Raw genomic sequence first — 16396 nt, forward strand, 5'->3', positions numbered from 1 at the left:
TGTCATATTGGAGGAAAACTAGCTAAGAAAGGCAAAATTGTAAAAGAAACAATTAGCAGGGTTGGTTTTCTAGGTAGATAGGAAATAAGAAAATGACTGCTGGTTAACAACAAAGAGAAGGGAATAAATACATGTGTTTGACCATGGAAACAAACAAACACACCAAAAAAGATGAAGAAAAGAGAAATATAGTACACGGGTAAGATAGAGTAATAACATCCAAAACAAAGGATTTAGATTTGATTTTCAAAGTCAAAGTCAGAATCCCTAGTGGGGCTGCGGTATGAGTCAATAGGGTAGTGGTTTTACCTGACAACATCCATTGAGCTTGCTCCAGATTTAAAGAAGTCTGTTGAGTCTTCAATAACAGGGACATTGCTTAAAATTCCAGCCCAGATGACCTATACAACAAGGGCAACTTTTGTAAGGGCTGTGCCACATAGAATTCACGGCTGGAAACTGGCTAGCTTCTTACCAAACCTATTCTTCTTCATCTTGGACACGTAGCTTGACTACATTTCTCAGCATCTCTTCAAGTTAGATGCAGCCATACGATTAACTTCTAGCCAATAAATATGAGTGGAAATGACCTGAATTCCAAGTCTTGGCCTGTGGAAACCTCCCTCACACAAATCTTTTGTCCTTCTTGGCTGTCTGGAATGGAACCGACCCCCAGGGTGACCTCGAAGATAGCAGAGCCTGAGTCCCTGAATGACTCCATGCCTGATCCTCAGGTTCCAGCTTCACCGCTAATCCCCATACCAACCTAAAACTGCTCTGGCTTATTTATGTGAGTGAAAAATAAGTTTACATATAAATTTTGGGGTTGGTTTTCTATTGTAGCTAATACAAAAAAGAGGAAATAAAACTTCATCCTCACTACTCTGAGGACCAAGAGTACCAGGTACAAAAATGCTTTGGTTTTCCAAGGCAACAGCCATGGGAAGGACATTGCATGTTCACCTTGATGGTCTCTGCCACCTTCACCTCTTCGGCTGTAAGTTCTAACACTGATGTCTCGCCTGCTGAAAAGTACTGAGAGGCAGGAATCATTTTTCCATCTTCGAACTGCAGATTTCTTACCATCAGCTACAAAACAGCAATACAACAAGCAGAAAAATTGAGGATTTGGACAATTTAAAAAAGTAAGGTTGGTGGGAGAAGGAATCATATATATTACATGAGTATAAGGACTAGCTTATTTGGAAAATACAAAAATATGGGTTAAGAGCCCTCATCATTATGTGTAAAAGGACCAAAATGGTATTTTAATAATGGTAGCAGAGAGGGAAAAGTTAAGTCTAGGGATAGACACATCTCAAAATGGATAATAAGCCCCTGAATGATTGACATCTGGATGCGTATATTTGGGCTAAAACCTACTATAACTACTACTATTATTCTCAGCATCCGAACACTTACTCTGTAGCATGAGCAATGCTAAGTATTTATGTACCGGAAGTATCTTATCTAATCTCATAAATCCTGATGGAGGCAGGTGCCATTATTATCCCCATTTTACTGATAAGGAAAAGGAGTCTCTATGAGGCTACTCTGTTACTTACAGATAGTAAGTAACAGAGCTGGAGTTACAACCCAGAACTAGCTGCACTCTGATGTCCGGAATCTTAATAACTGATCTATCCTGCAAACTACTGCAAAGTATCTGTAAGCAGCAAATTCCATTTTACTTTCTCTATGGGAAAGCTGCCCAACAGCTTCTGAGGCCGGAGCCCACACTGCCAAGCATAGGCAGTGTGGTTGGGCTAGTGCGCGGAGAGGCAAAGGCAAGGAACATCTGGAAAGGACCACATCCAACTCATTTGATCCTCCCAGACTCTGGCTGTGGGAAGGCAGACAGATGGAATTACTTTCTCTGTTTTTGTAATGGAGAAACTGAGACTCAGAGGGGAGAAGCATCCTGCCCAAGACCAGTTAAGTGGCAGAGCAGGGATTCACATCCTGTCTCCTGGCTAAGTTCCAAGCTCTTAGTACCGTATCAAAAAGCCAGCTGTGCAAGTCCTCGGGACCCATGGAACCCTGTTCTCATCCAGGCACATAGAGCCAGCTCATCCCCAGAGCTAAATGCAGCAGGTAATTTGAGCCTCCTGCATCCCACCGCAAAGCCAGATTATCTTGTGAAAGATATTCTCTTTATAGTTCAGGTTATAGAAGGAAACCAAAATAGTTATTTTACAGGTGACCATACTGAACACTCACTGCTTTTCCATCGTTACCAAAAAGAACAAGTCCGTTTTTGGTAACAAGACCAGGCTTCTTGGCACCTTCAATTTCCAGTGGTTCTCCAGGAGGCACGGAGCTCTTCAGTAATGATGAGCCATAGAAAGTGACCATCTAATAAACAGATCAAACCCAGATTGTGAAACAAGGAAGTTACTAGGAACAGGGGTGGATGCAGGCAGCATTCCCTGCACAAAAGCTGGAACTATCATTTATGATACAACTGGGACACCCCAATGCGAGAGACTGTAACCAGCATCTGTAGAAATCATACAAACCAAGAGATCGTCTATGAATGTATGGCGGAAGTGTTTCAAAAACGCCTCACATCCAGATGACGTGAGTATACATTTATCATTTATTCACATTGATAGAAAGGAGAACGAGATCAAAGCTTTCACAGACTGCAGGCTGAAGGTAGGGGTTTTAAGGGGGTGTAGAGGTGTTGGTGGGGGGTCAGTGAGGGTAGATGCAGAGAAGAAAACAGACTATTACAATGCAGTGGAATCATTGCTGGCAATGACAGGATGCTTTGTGGGTCAGCTCATGAAAACAGGACTGGATTTAGAATGCAACCAAGAAACCTCAACACTAATTGATTTATTACTATTCTATGACTATCAGCTATCCTTTATTGAACACTATAATAGTTAACATTTACTGAATACTTACTTTATGGCAGAGACCAAGTACTTACATGAATTAACACATATTAACTCATTTAATCTTCACAACAACCCACAACCTATAAAGAAGATGCTATTATAGTCCCATTTTACGATAAGGAAACTAAGGCACCCAAATGGTTAAGTATCCTGCCCAAGGTTACACAGCAAATAATGGCAGAGCCAGAATTTTCACTGAAACATTCTGGCTTCAGATCCATTAATCATTGAACTAAACTTCCTCACTTGGTCCTTCATTGATCCCTCATATATTTATGGGCATCTAATATGCACTTAGAACCCTGCTTAAGTGCTGAGATTATCAAGACAATAACGTAAAGCCCTTGCTCCTAGGGGTTCCTAGTCGAGTGGGGGAGGAGGGGTAGATACATAAAGAGACACCCACAATGCGTAACATGTAATGTCAGAGGTAGGCAGAGTGTTGTTGGAACAGAGAGGCTGGACACTCGACCCCATCAGGCTGGCTGTGTGAGGTCAGGAAACTTCTTAGAAAAGGTGAAGCCCAAGAACCTGAGTCGAGTTGAGAGACCCCAGGGATTAGGAGGCCCTTCCTGCTCCTGTCCCTGCCCACTTCCCCTGCCTCATCTCTCCTCTTGTCTCTTACACACCTGCTCGTCATACCTAAGGTTCCGGCTTCATTGCGATTATTTGATTGGGTAAATACGCTTTCCTGTCACCTCTTTTTCTCATTCTCTACCTGTTGACCTTCTCTTAAAGTACGAGCAGGTAGGTCGGCTTTTCTAGGAAGCCTTACTTAACACTCCTAAATCTGGGCCTAAAGTATGTACAGCATTTGTCTTAAGGCATTATGAGTGTTTACTCACTTCTCTGTTTTTTCCAGAAAACTGCGGGCTCCTTGGGAGCAGAAGCCTTGCCTAGTGTCTGTCTCACATCAAACGCTCAATACATGCTGAGTAAAGAAGGGTGCGGGGGTGTATTTTTTTTTTTTTTAGCAGATCAGATATACCTAGGATCACAGACCTTCCTCATGACCAAGGGGAGGCCAGAGGAAGCCTCGACTAGTGTGTGATACCTCTTACAAAAGTAATATGAAAGAAAAATTGGTCCCTAGAACATACCTGTCCATTGATCTCTGTCCAAGCTCCAGGGACTTTATCATGGCCCCGGATCCAGTTATGTAAAACTTCGGCAGACTGATCCCAAGAAATCTAGGAAAGCACAAAGCACAGGCTGACCCTGCTAATGTTGACTGTGTCGAAGGCAACAGAAACATTTTTCTCCATCAGAAGCAGAAGTGGGTGGGGATGGAACTGGCTGGCTTAGAGATCTACCTTTTGGTCAGGACACAGTACACTGGGGGCTACTTAAAGGTAGAGGGCCATGAACTCTGAGATGGGTTATCGACTTGATAGAAGTACCTTGGCATTTTCCTTTTTCTGGATACCTTCATATGTCGCCCCTTCTTCTGTCTGGGGAATCCGATGAGCTTTTCCATCAGCTATGAGTTGGACAGCTTCCACCTAAAGCCAGAAATGTTAGCTGTGTTATAGCCCAGTGGGCAACAACAGCATGGCTGTTTGACTGAAGTTTCTGCTTGATGGGATTTCTACATATAAATCTGCCAAGAGAGTCAGACTATGAGAATGACTACCATTTCTTCAGATTCACAGATGTGTGCCAGGCAGTGTGGTAGCTACTTTATGTAAATAGCGCTTGCAACATCATACCAATCCTGCGAGATGGATATTTTTACTCTTGTCTCACGGATGAGAAAACTGAGGCTTAGCAGAGTTAAGCAACTAGTTCAAGATCACGGAGACAGCATGTAGGCGTCAAAAGCAAGATCTACATCCATGTTTATCTACTGCCAATATCAAGCCTGTACTCACAAAATGCCTCCGTTGTTTAAACAAATGTCAATCTCCCTTTGGTGAGTCAATGAAAGTTTCTGGAATATAAGTGTAAAATAGGTCATTATGGGTTATTTCTGTTTATCGCGACAGTTCTAGTAAGTGATATTTTATTATATTTAAGTAATTCTGCTTGCTTTCTAGTGAGTGCATCTGGAATTAAAAAGAAGTTAACATCTACCCATGAGTCTGATTGCCTCTGGAATGTGTCCTGCATTCTTTTCTATGCCATGCTGATGTTTGCCTTGAGTGCAGAGCCTCACTTCTTCACTGAGAAATCTCAGATTTCTCTCTAAGCCCTCACAGCTGCTGACCAACCTCCCCAAGAGCACATGGAGGGAGCCAAGAAACAAGGCCAAATTCACAGCTCATTGATTTTACCCACTTCTAGCTATAATATCACCCAGGCTTAGGTACAGGATCCGGCCTTGAGCAAATGCCACTGAACACACATAATACTATTTCTGTTGTAATTATAATTTTTTTTCGTAATTATCATTTTTATAATTACAGCTCTTACTGTGTGCCAGGTGCTTTACACAAATGCCATTTAATTTTCACAGCAACTTTATGAATCAGGAAGTATTATCCACATTTTATAGATAAGGAAGCCAAGGATAAAGAGGCTAAGCGACATGCCTATTGTCATATGACAAATAAGTGGTGGAATGAGAACTCTGGTGTCATTACATCATTAAATTCCTTCAAATAAACTACACAGCAAAAATTCTTAAGATTCTGTACACTTCTTTACAATTAGTCATTATAAACAGGGTTGGAGATTCAAGTATTTGGCAAAATAATCAAAGCGGTTTGATTGCTAGTTCATCTATTTGATCATTGCTCTCAGAAGAGCAAGTCTGCTTCGTAGACTAAGAAGACATTTTAAAGTTTAGGTAAACGTAAATCAAATTTTGTTTTTCAGATTTATATTTTTAGTTCCTATGAGCAAATTTTCGATAAAGGGAAAAAATTTCAAAACTGTAAAAGTTCACTAAATTCTTCTTGATGGCATAAATATACTGACCATGGCTTTGATTCCTTCAGGAAAAAGGAATCGATTATAAAGTGTATCCACTGTGTCATTGGGTTCCACATCACATGATCTCTGAAGAAGGATGGGTCCTGTGTCTAAACCATCGTCAGCCCAGAATACAGAAAACCCAGCTTTCTTGTCTCCCATAATTAGAGTCCTGTGAAAAGAAGAGTTTCAACTTAAAATGTTGGTAAACTGTATCATAAAGTGATGGATAAGTGATATTAGAGTACAAGGTAGTTACAATGGAAAGTAGATGGTGAATGAAGCTATTATGAGAAATTAACAAACAGTAGAGCTAGGAGACATCAGCACTCATAAAAAGCAGTACTTAATGGTACTGCCATTTTATGTATCCTCATATCTAAAGTCTTGTTAACACATGCTAATGACTTACAGTCTACTCAAACAGGCATGAGAGTCCATCATTGCTACTACTGACTGACTCCTTGGTGTCAGCTTTCTAATGCAGCATCAAGTAATTTTGCCCACCTGGGTCTAACTCTTACATCATGCTTGACCCTGTATTAGGCAGAATAAGATAATGAAAGATAAAATAGAAGATGCTCAGTGCAATGTGAAGAGGAGAACTGATTATTAATTTAAGTTGTGTAATTCAGGAATAAGCCACTTAAAGCTAGAAGTTCTAGATTGTCTGCATAAATTGTAGTAAAAGATGGTTGATTAATTGAACTGTTTGTATTTTGTGTTCTATAAAACTTAGCCTAAGAGAAAATGCTAGCCCTGTAGAAGTTTGTCATATACATAGTAAGCTGGATAAATACATAGAAAGACATATCAGAGAGCAGGCTAATATAGACAGAGTATAATGTGGTAAGTCAGCCATGTTCACAATCTAAGCCATTTTTACTTGAGTAATTAATCAAGCCAGATCTAAATCAATCAATCAATCAGTCAAACACTCTGTTCAGAAACATCGAAGAATTAACTGGCATTATGTTACCAAGAGCCTTGAAAATATTCATATACTTTGACCCAATGATTCTGCATGTAGAAGCAATATGAAATGAGAAAAAAATACAAGTACAAAGATATCCACTACAGCAATATTTAAAGAACAAAAGAGAAATCATTCATTAATCAGACTTTAAATACACCGAAATGTCTTTTTGTCACATTTAAACTGAATATCGATTTTCTGCCTGTTCAATAACCTGATGCTGAGGGCTATCTCGGAGATGTGCAGGTAAAAGAGAGAAGAGAGGGTGGGAGAGGCCCACCTCACCCCAAAGTGTAGTGTACCTATGGTACTGGGTACCTCCAGCATACCAGGCATTGTCCTTGATACTGGGAAATACAGCAATAAAATTGTTAGACCACAGTCGTCCTTTCTTCCCTCAAGAAGCTTAAAGTTCAGTGGAGGAAGACAGAAAACGAAGAAGATAATTTCAGGTAATCCGGCATTTCCTGAAACGTACTCAAGATGTTCTATGCAAAAACGTTCTATGGTAAATAAGTTCAGCTACACTGTGTACTCAGAATCCCTCTTGAAGATTGTGATCCTCACCTCAAAGCACATGTTAAAAGCTCTAAAAAGTCCCGCGATAAATAAATCCAGCATAAACCAGGCTTGTCTGACCATAGAACCTTTGTTTGCTTGATACCTAGTTACAGCCAATGGAGCCAGTACTTCATAGACTACTCTTGGGAAAGGCTGTCCTGGCTTCTCTAGCTCTCGGGGGAGTTCAAGCAATAGTAGCAATCATGCAGGACCTTACAATTGTTCAAGCACACCTAGTTCCTTGATCACCTAAATAAAAAAACAGAAAGATTATGGGCAATAAAAATAGACCCATCTTCTCTGTTATTAAGAAAAAAAAAAACTCACCAGTTGATAGCAGAGGCTCCTCTGTGCCTGGGAAGAATGGATGGGTGATAAATGATGGACCCGTGCTTTGGGTTGTCAATTACATCCGTAGGGATGAACTGCGTGCAGAAAGGAAGCACGTTTAGGTCGGCACTCACGGACCTATAGGCCTCCGCCACCTCTTTTACGGTCTCGCCCTTGACTCTCCATCTAGGGAACTTGAACACAGGGGTCCCATCTCTCTCTGCGGCCAAAGCTGAGCATGAAAGAGAAGATTATTTTCATCAAAAAGAATTTTAGCCATAATTTTATATTGCTATAAATTTACACTGTAATTTTACAGTTTAATGAAATATTTACAAATAAAACATGGTGAAGAACAATTTAGATTCTGACCAGGATTTTACCTGTTACGGTTTTACCATGATCCATTCATTTTTCTAATGTGATTTTTACCTATATATTTAAGGCATAATATTTTTGAACTTAAAAGTTTGTGGCTAGATAACATTTTGAGATTTTAACTGAAGCATTTTCTTTCATAGATCAAAATTTGTACCTTTATTACTGATACAACTACTTAAAGAACATTTGCTTGTTTGTTTTTAAATTTGGAGCCAAGTGTCAATACATCACCACCCAAATCAGACATAGTCAGCCTCTCACACAAATAGAAAACCTCGAGTCCCTTCCCATGCCTGTTTCCTGGTTGGTGGAGTGTAGGGGGCAGTCCCATTTTTCCACAAGGAAAACTGTAGATCGGAACACATTCTCCCCACCAAACAGGCAGATCCCAAAAGATAAAGGGAGAAAACAGCTGAGCTGAGCCTGTCTAGTTCCTTTTCCCAAATTCACTGATCAGAAAAGCTAGTGGAGGAGAGAGGCCAAGGATTGAGAATGCATGTTCCCTGTAAGGGTTCTGCCATCCTGGAGCAGATCTGAGGCTCTTCCCTAAGGAAAATGTTCTTTCCCCAAGGAATGGATCCATCCTCCCTTTGTGTCAAATGGAATGGTATGAGTCTATTTTTTCCATAATAAAATATCATTTTTACTGACTACATACCTTACATATATTAAATATATATATATACATATTTATTTTCCATCAACACCAAGGAACTACATTTTAGGCAATACCTAGAAGCCTTAACTAAAGCTTTTTCCTGCAATTTTTTGTTCCCTTTTCTTTCTCCCCGTCTGATCAACATTCATTGACTCCACTTGGGATGAAGCTTCCACTTCAAAGCCTGAATCCTGAAGCTTAATAAGTCCTGAAGAACTCCAACCATCAAGGTGATAATTGCCTTGATATTCCACTTGGAGGAATTTGAGAGACCAGCATAATAATGTTCACAAAATGTAAATGTTCATAAAATGTTCAAAAAAAACTGTAAACCACTCAAATGTCAGATGATTGGTAAATAGATCAATGGTGGTAAAAAAAAAAAAAAAGTGGTGAGATTGGGAGAAAATTGTGAAAGGTTAGACTGGGAAAGAAAAATTGGGGTCTTCATTTTAAAAATCTACACCATTGAAATAGGAATCCTCGTACATTGCTGATGGGACTCCAAATTGGTACAGCTACTATGGAAAACAGTATGGAGGTTCCTCAAAAAACTAAGAATTGATCTATCATAAGATCCAGCAATCCCTCTACTAGATATTTACCCCCAAAACTTGAAAACCCATATCCAAAAAGATATTTGCACACTGATGTTCATAGCAGCATTATTCACAGCGGCCAGGACATGGAAGCAACTGAAGTGTCCTACGATAGATGATTGGCTAAAGAAGCTGTGGTACAAACATACAATAGAATATTACTCAGCCATAAGAAGAGATGAAATACTGCCATTTGTGACAACATGGATGGACCTTGAGATAATCGTGCTAAGCAAATAAGCCAGACTGAAAAAGTAGAAAATCATATGATATCACTTATATGTGGGATATAAACCTAAAAGCAACAAATGAACAGGACAAACAAACAGAGATTCATGGACATGGACTATAGACTAGTGTTTACCAAAGGGTAGGGAGAAGGGAGGCAGGGGGAGGGGAGGAGAAATAAAATGCTAAATAAATAAATAAATAAATAAATAAATAAGAAAAAAAAAATCTACTCCACTGAGACAGGTTTAAGGGATCCAGGTGTTGGTTCTCCTGGATTAATTTTTGGCCACCCCAGGACTATTTTTGTCTGACAACAAGAATAGTTAGCTGCTGTTGTTATTGATCAAAGAAGCACAGAGCCAAGTACCTAAATATATATTATCTCATTTAATCTATGCGTGATGCGTACCATTGAAGCCTAGTGAATTTAAGTAACTTTCCCAAGGTTACTCAGCTAGTAAGTGACACAGTCAGAATCATTTCATGATTCTAGAATGTATGCTGTTTACCATATCCTATATGGCTCTAGTGGCCAATCCAGATTTGAGAAATGGATTTGTATCTTAATTTAAGCTAATATTATTTAAGGTCCTCTTGATTCAACAGCCGATCCGCTATCCCAAATATGAGTCTTCCCAAACATCACACGCGCAAAACTGATGGAATTAGATAACGATGAGACATGTCATTGTTCTAGCAACAGGAGTCTTGCCCTCTTCCGCCTTTGGAGCCAAGTATAAGAATTCACGAGGCAGGTTCCTTCAGAATTCCCCAGATTGCAATCACCTTTCTCTGAAATAAGGATAATTCTAAATCAAGTGATTAAATTCAGGCGCATATGTGCCCTTGGCCCAACTTTTCTTTTTAACTTGACTCTTGAAAAATAATATTAAAATATAATACTTTAAAAAGCAGTAACAAGAATTAGGATAAACCCCAGAGCTGCTTCTTCCAAGAAAAAAAGTAAAATTTTAGGGTTATTGTTACACTGTTTTCCAATATAATAGTAACATGCTACATTGTACCAGTGATAGATGAAGGTCCATGTCATAAGCCAAGATTTCTAGACACTAGTTTTATTCCTGACCTGTATTATTTGTAGACTGTGTCTATCTCTATGTCTTGCACCCTTTCTCAATATCACTATGGCATGCAAATCAGAATCACACTGTGGGTTTGCTCTGGGGATGGCTATTTTCTTTACCTGCCTTAATCACCAAGCACCCATAGCTATAATTTGTTCTGAGATAAATGCATTTTTATGATCCCACATCGATTTTTATTATTGGGTGTGGTTTTCCCTTTTTTCCTCTTGGCACATCTGTATCAGTCACAAGTGTAATTCAGGAAAAATATATGCCTAGAAATTCCTCTGACAGATCTGATGATTACCATGAAGAAAAGGGGAGGAACTCTTAATATGACAGGGGCCCGTATCTTTGTCTTGGGGCCCACAAAGAAGGGAGACTTTTTGAATCTGTATCCACTATGCCGATTGCCTTGGCCTGAGAAGGTTTTCAATAGGTAGAGAGGACATGGCAGAGTCACCAGGGGCGGTATGCAGTCTGGGTTTTGGGGGCTTGTGGCAAAGAAGCGGAAGTACAGAAGTGCTAAGAGGGATGAGAGGCGTAAGCTGGGCCAGAGATAGGAGAGCTGAAAGGCCAGCGCAGAGTCCTTGATGCCGTCGTTCCAAGATACACTCACCCAGTGGGTCAGCTTTTCCATCCTTGTCTGGAACAGTGAACACGCCCACAACTCGATGGCCCTCTTTGCAGAGGTGGCTGTAGACCTCCTGCCCAAAGACGCTCTGACCAATAAGGGCCAACTTCAGCTTGTTTTTGTAATAAACCTGTGAAACAATTCAATGATGACGGATGTTGACAGGGATAGAAGACATATGGATAATAAACATTTTTTTTTCAATCATACGAGATGACTTGAGAATGACAAAAGGATCAAAGAACTGCAAGATAATATTTTTACTGACATGTACTGAACCCAGACAACATTATATGTAGGTAGTAGTGAAAGTATCTCACTCTGAAATATTCCTCATTTTCCCTTTGCTCTAATACTCTTGATTATTTGCTATAATCTTTGAGATTGCTTATATTTTTGCAAGCTACTTTACCTCCTTGGTGCAATGAGGCATGATGTTAACAAATAAGTGTAAGTTTCATAATGAAAAGCAGTTTAAATCTGAGCAAGATCTACTTCAATGTGACAGTGCTTTTATGCCCCTGCAATGCAGAAATAAGAAGCACTCATACCTCCAAACGAGGCCCAGAGCTAACATCTAGTATAGCATAGGGGTCAAAAACAGACTCTAGAGCTAGACTATCTGAGATCAAAACCTAGGACCATCTACCCCTTACTGTGTGGCCTTAAGCAAGTAACTTACTTCTGTTTATCTTTCTTTTTTTCTCATCTGTATAATGGGAATGATAATGTCACCAACCTTGAATGAAGAAGATGACTTAATATGTAATAGGCTTACTGCAGTGTCTGACACCAAGTACTGTTTAAGTAAAAGCTTTAATAATGTTTTGAAGATTTTGCTGTATACTAGACACTAGTATATTAGACACTGTCGTATGTTTTTTCATGTAGTTTAGAATTCCTAAATCTTTAGTAAGTGGCCCAAACTCATTTGGCCTCAAAACCTGGATTGATTTAATGAAATGTTTTTATAGACTTTATAGATTTCTCGTAAGTTTGTGCAAACTCATTTGGCTTTAAACCTGACCTGAACTGACATAATGCTATTTGTACTCTTTATAATATTTATAAAGACTATGTGAATATTCATATGCTTTGCTGCTGAAAAATCAATGTGTTTGGTTATAGATACTATTGTAAACCCTGCTGTGAATTGTATGTAATGGATTATCTACGTACCATGTTAGCTTTATAAATGTGAATGATTCTGAACCCCAAAATACATTTGGCTCCATATGTTTCAGATAAGGAATTGAGGCTGGCACATCGTTTCATTTAATGTGATCCACACAACTACCCTGTTATTATCCCCCATTTTGTTCCATTTTATGAATGAAGAAACCAAGGCTTAGAAATATTAAGTTTATCCCCAACATCATACTGGCAGAAAGGGGAAGAGCTGGGATTTGAATCCAGATCCATCTGACTCCAAAGTCCACGTATTTACTTAAAAATAAAATAATTAAAGTGGAGCTGCCCACCCATCTCTTGCATCTTTCTTTTTAGATGATTAACAGTGGTGCACAAAAATACAGTGGTTATCAAGAAATATAAGCACCTTAGGTAAGAGTGGCACTAATGGGGTTCAAGTTTTTAAAGGATCATCTTTAAGCAATTACACCTTTTGCAAATTATCCCCAAATGGAGTCTTTTTACAGAGCTTACAGTAACATGTTGACATGATGATTGTTAAGATGATAATGAAAAACCATCAGGTGCAGCAGGCTAGAAGCAGAACTGTGGGTGTTGAGACAGTAATCAAAGGGTCATGACTTGCTATGTGTTTCCTGTTTTGGCAACGGACCAACTCCAGCCCCCAGAACTCCTTCCATCTTTCATTCCTCCATGTTAGGATATGGCTCCACAGGGTTCTGACTTAGAATTTTTTTCCTCCTTAATCTAAATGGGACTCTAAATTAGTAAAGCCTCACTGTGAAAATCTAATTATGAGGAAAATTGATGTTCCCTTATTTCTCACTCTATTAAGGGCATGATGGCATCCTTTTTTAGACATGAACTTTAAAGCATATGGGTTCACACTTTCTCTGTAATAGAGTTGATAATTAAACAATTAAGGTTTCAGTTTAAAAGTCCTTTTCTAGGGCCAGCAGAAATTTCTATTCCAAAAGAGCCTAGAGTTTCAACAGATAACATGCAAGCAAACAAATTAATTTTTTAACAAAAGCATAATTCACCTACAGAAAATGTATGATTATTTCATTTCCTCTCATCAAAAAATTGAAATGGTCTGTAAACATTCTATCCTCAAATCTTGTAGTTAATACTGTGGCTTGAAACAGAATTGACCTGTTAGCCTTCTTATAAAATTTGGCTTTACTTCATACCATTACTACCATCATATATATTTTAAGACATCTAAAATACTACCCTTAAAACACACAAGAACAAAGAGGCTGATCTGACCCAAACGCAGTGTGCTACTCAGCTGTCATTTGGTTATTTGGGGTTCAATTCCAGATTCACCGATTCCCTCAGAAAGACGGCGTTTAAAGAAACTGTCCGTGTCTGAACTTTTGGAAATACTACATTTGTTGAAATATTTTCTGAGCTCCATGCTAAAGTCGAAGCTACAGAGGCAAGTTTCTAACACTGAGTAATGTTCAGATTTTATGATTTTTAAATGCGGTTCTAATGAGTTAGCATAATTCCATAAAACTGGACTGGGCTATGTGACCTTAGTCTTATTTCTCCAAGTATGATCTGGGAACGGACTACCCATGTTGGCGGAATCAGCTGGGAGGACATGTACAAAATGTACATTCCTGGGCCTCACTCCAGATCTACTATGTCAGACTTTCAGGCCCAGGAAGCTACATTTTAAGTGACTCATAGGCACACAAAGTCTGAGGATCTCTGCTGTACGGATAGTGTGTGTCCGATGACTACAAAATAGATTTTACAGAGCTTACAGAGCTTGACCGCCTTGGGAAATATGGAACAGGAAGAAGAGGTAGAAATAATAGCAAACAGTGTAATGAGACCCTAGGATGGGCCAGGTATTTCCTGTATAATACCTTATTTTGATTGCCCAGTGACTCCTGTAGACAGGAATTGTGAAACCATTTTACAGATAAAGAGATTACAACACAGAGAAGTTAAGCTACAGTCTGGAGTCAAAGTGCTACTGAGTGGCAGCCCGAAGATTCTAACTCTAATTATTATCCTAGTGCACATTGTTTTTCTGTAACACCAACTGTCTGATCATAAGCTGGGTCTCATCTATTAAAACCTGAATAATGATAGAATCTATCTCATAAGGTTGTTACAAGGGTTTAGTGGGATAAAGCATGTAACGCATTAGTGCAGTGAATGGCAATAGTAAATGTCCGATAAACGTTAACTACTATTATTATTACGCCACAAGTCACACATAGGTCAACGAAAATGATGCTAATGGATCTCTCCTACGTGAGCCTGGCACTATCTGGAGCCCTTTTCATTCAGTGAAAACTTTTATCAAAAACTTATCATGTGTCCTTACTTTAATACTCACAGTGACCCATTTTACAAATGAGAAAACATTGTTGCTCTGAGAAGTTAAGTAACCTGCCCAAGGACAGGGCTAATAAGAGGTAGAGGCAGGATTCAAACTCAGATCAATCTCACTTCAGCAGATGTGCTTTTGTGGCTTTCCTATGTTCAAGCCGCCCCCACCCCCACACTCCCCTTTTCTTAAAAAAAAAAAAAAAAAAAAAAAAAGGAAAACATGGCAACAGTTTTACAGGTCAGTTGTGAAAAGCAGTTCCATCAGACTTACTAAGGGTACCTTGGTAGTCCTGACATGGGGACAATACGGGCAATAAGCGCTAGTACCTTGGGGTTCTCTAGAGATAATGTTCTGTATTCAAAGAGCCTTTTGCAGGGAACAGAGCTTTTGATTTTAAACAAGTAAATATTGCATTCCCATGCTGTCCACACCCTGGTGGAGCTCTTCAAGAAGCAAGTTAATATAGACTCCGATTATGCTCTGAGGATTAAAAAATAAAGCAAAAGAACAACAAAAAAAAATCATAATCTTCAGTAGAAAAATGTAAAGGCACCATGCTAAGAGTCTGCCCCGATCTGAAGCCCTTTTGTGAAGTAGATGCTACCGTAATAGAACCTTTTGAGCAGGTTGTAAAATAAGGCCAAAGCTATCCACACTAGGAATTGTGAAAATTGACAATTTTATACGAAGGATCTTTCCACAAGAGAATAAAATGAAGTAAAATTTTCTGAGACAGTCAGACGCCTACACTTAATGGAGCATCCAGTACACGCGGCTCCAAACCATGCCTGACACTGTGTGACATTTGTTCAACAGGCATGTTTTGAGTATTTACCATGTTCTGGGCACAGTGCATGGTAGAGGTTGCAAATCAGGCACGCGCCTTTTTGTTTTTGGTTTTGGCTCACGGAACATTTGTAAAATAATTAGGAGAATTCATATTAGCAGGTTGAATTTTTTACTTCTCTTTAAAAGTCAGGAGGTTTGTCAAACCTGATCTGCATTCCCGTATTGCAATATCTGGAGTTGAGCAGTGGGTGCCCCCTTTACTCTGAATATGGTCTTTCACTCCATCCCGCTCAAATCCCTCATTCAAATCCCAACTTGTTTGGCCTCTGTGGCCATTTTCCTATGGGACCCTTATACTAACGGTACAAAGAAGATGTGGTCGCTATTCTCAAAAGTACATCAGTTAGTAGAGAAGACACACAAGTAAAGATATAATGGTATCACAGAGCTGAGATGGGAGAGCACAGTGTGGGTCTGCATGGAGAGGACATCCAAGGAGAACTTCCAGACGCCCTCCCATAATCCTGCCCCACTCTCGGCCCACTTCCAAGATGAGTCTTCTAAGACTCATAGCTATCATCACCTGTTTATTCTAATTGCATAGAATTTTAAAATTAATTTAAATTAACATATAACACATAACACTTCCTATTAAAAACATGGAAATACGCACCTAAAATATTATTTTGTGTTTTTAAAAGTAATACAAATGAATTCATATTATGTGTCATGTTCCATAACTTTTCTATCAGTACATATAATTCATTCTTTAAAATTGCTGCACGGTGTTCCATAGAGAAGCTATGTTTCAGCTTATTCATTCAT

At 39.2% G+C, this 16396-nt stretch overlaps 1 protein-coding gene across 1 annotated transcript in view; it reads right to left on the reverse strand.

The window, feature by feature from the left end:
- The window catches only part of ALDH1L2 (aldehyde dehydrogenase 1 family member L2), a 44223-nt gene that overhangs the window by 24197 nt on the left and 3630 nt on the right, over positions 1-16396 (reverse strand). The window contains exons 2-9 of the mRNA XM_016127071.2: positions 11260-11404; positions 7684-7918; positions 5826-5991; positions 4307-4408; positions 4007-4096; positions 2221-2355; positions 964-1089; positions 310-401 (exon numbers count right to left, since the gene is read on the reverse strand). Of these exons, the coding sequence (XP_015982557.2) occupies positions 310-401; positions 964-1089; positions 2221-2355; positions 4007-4096; positions 4307-4408; positions 5826-5991; positions 7684-7918; positions 11260-11404 (1091 nt within the window). The remainder of the gene's footprint in view (positions 1-309; positions 402-963; positions 1090-2220; positions 2356-4006; positions 4097-4306; positions 4409-5825; positions 5992-7683; positions 7919-11259; positions 11405-16396) is intronic.

The sequence above is a fragment of the Rousettus aegyptiacus genome, unplaced genomic scaffold, assembly GCF_014176215.1.
Source record: "Rousettus aegyptiacus isolate mRouAeg1 unplaced genomic scaffold, mRouAeg1.p scaffold_m13_p_2, whole genome shotgun sequence".
Taxonomy (NCBI): Eukaryota; Metazoa; Chordata; class Mammalia; order Chiroptera; family Pteropodidae; genus Rousettus; species Rousettus aegyptiacus.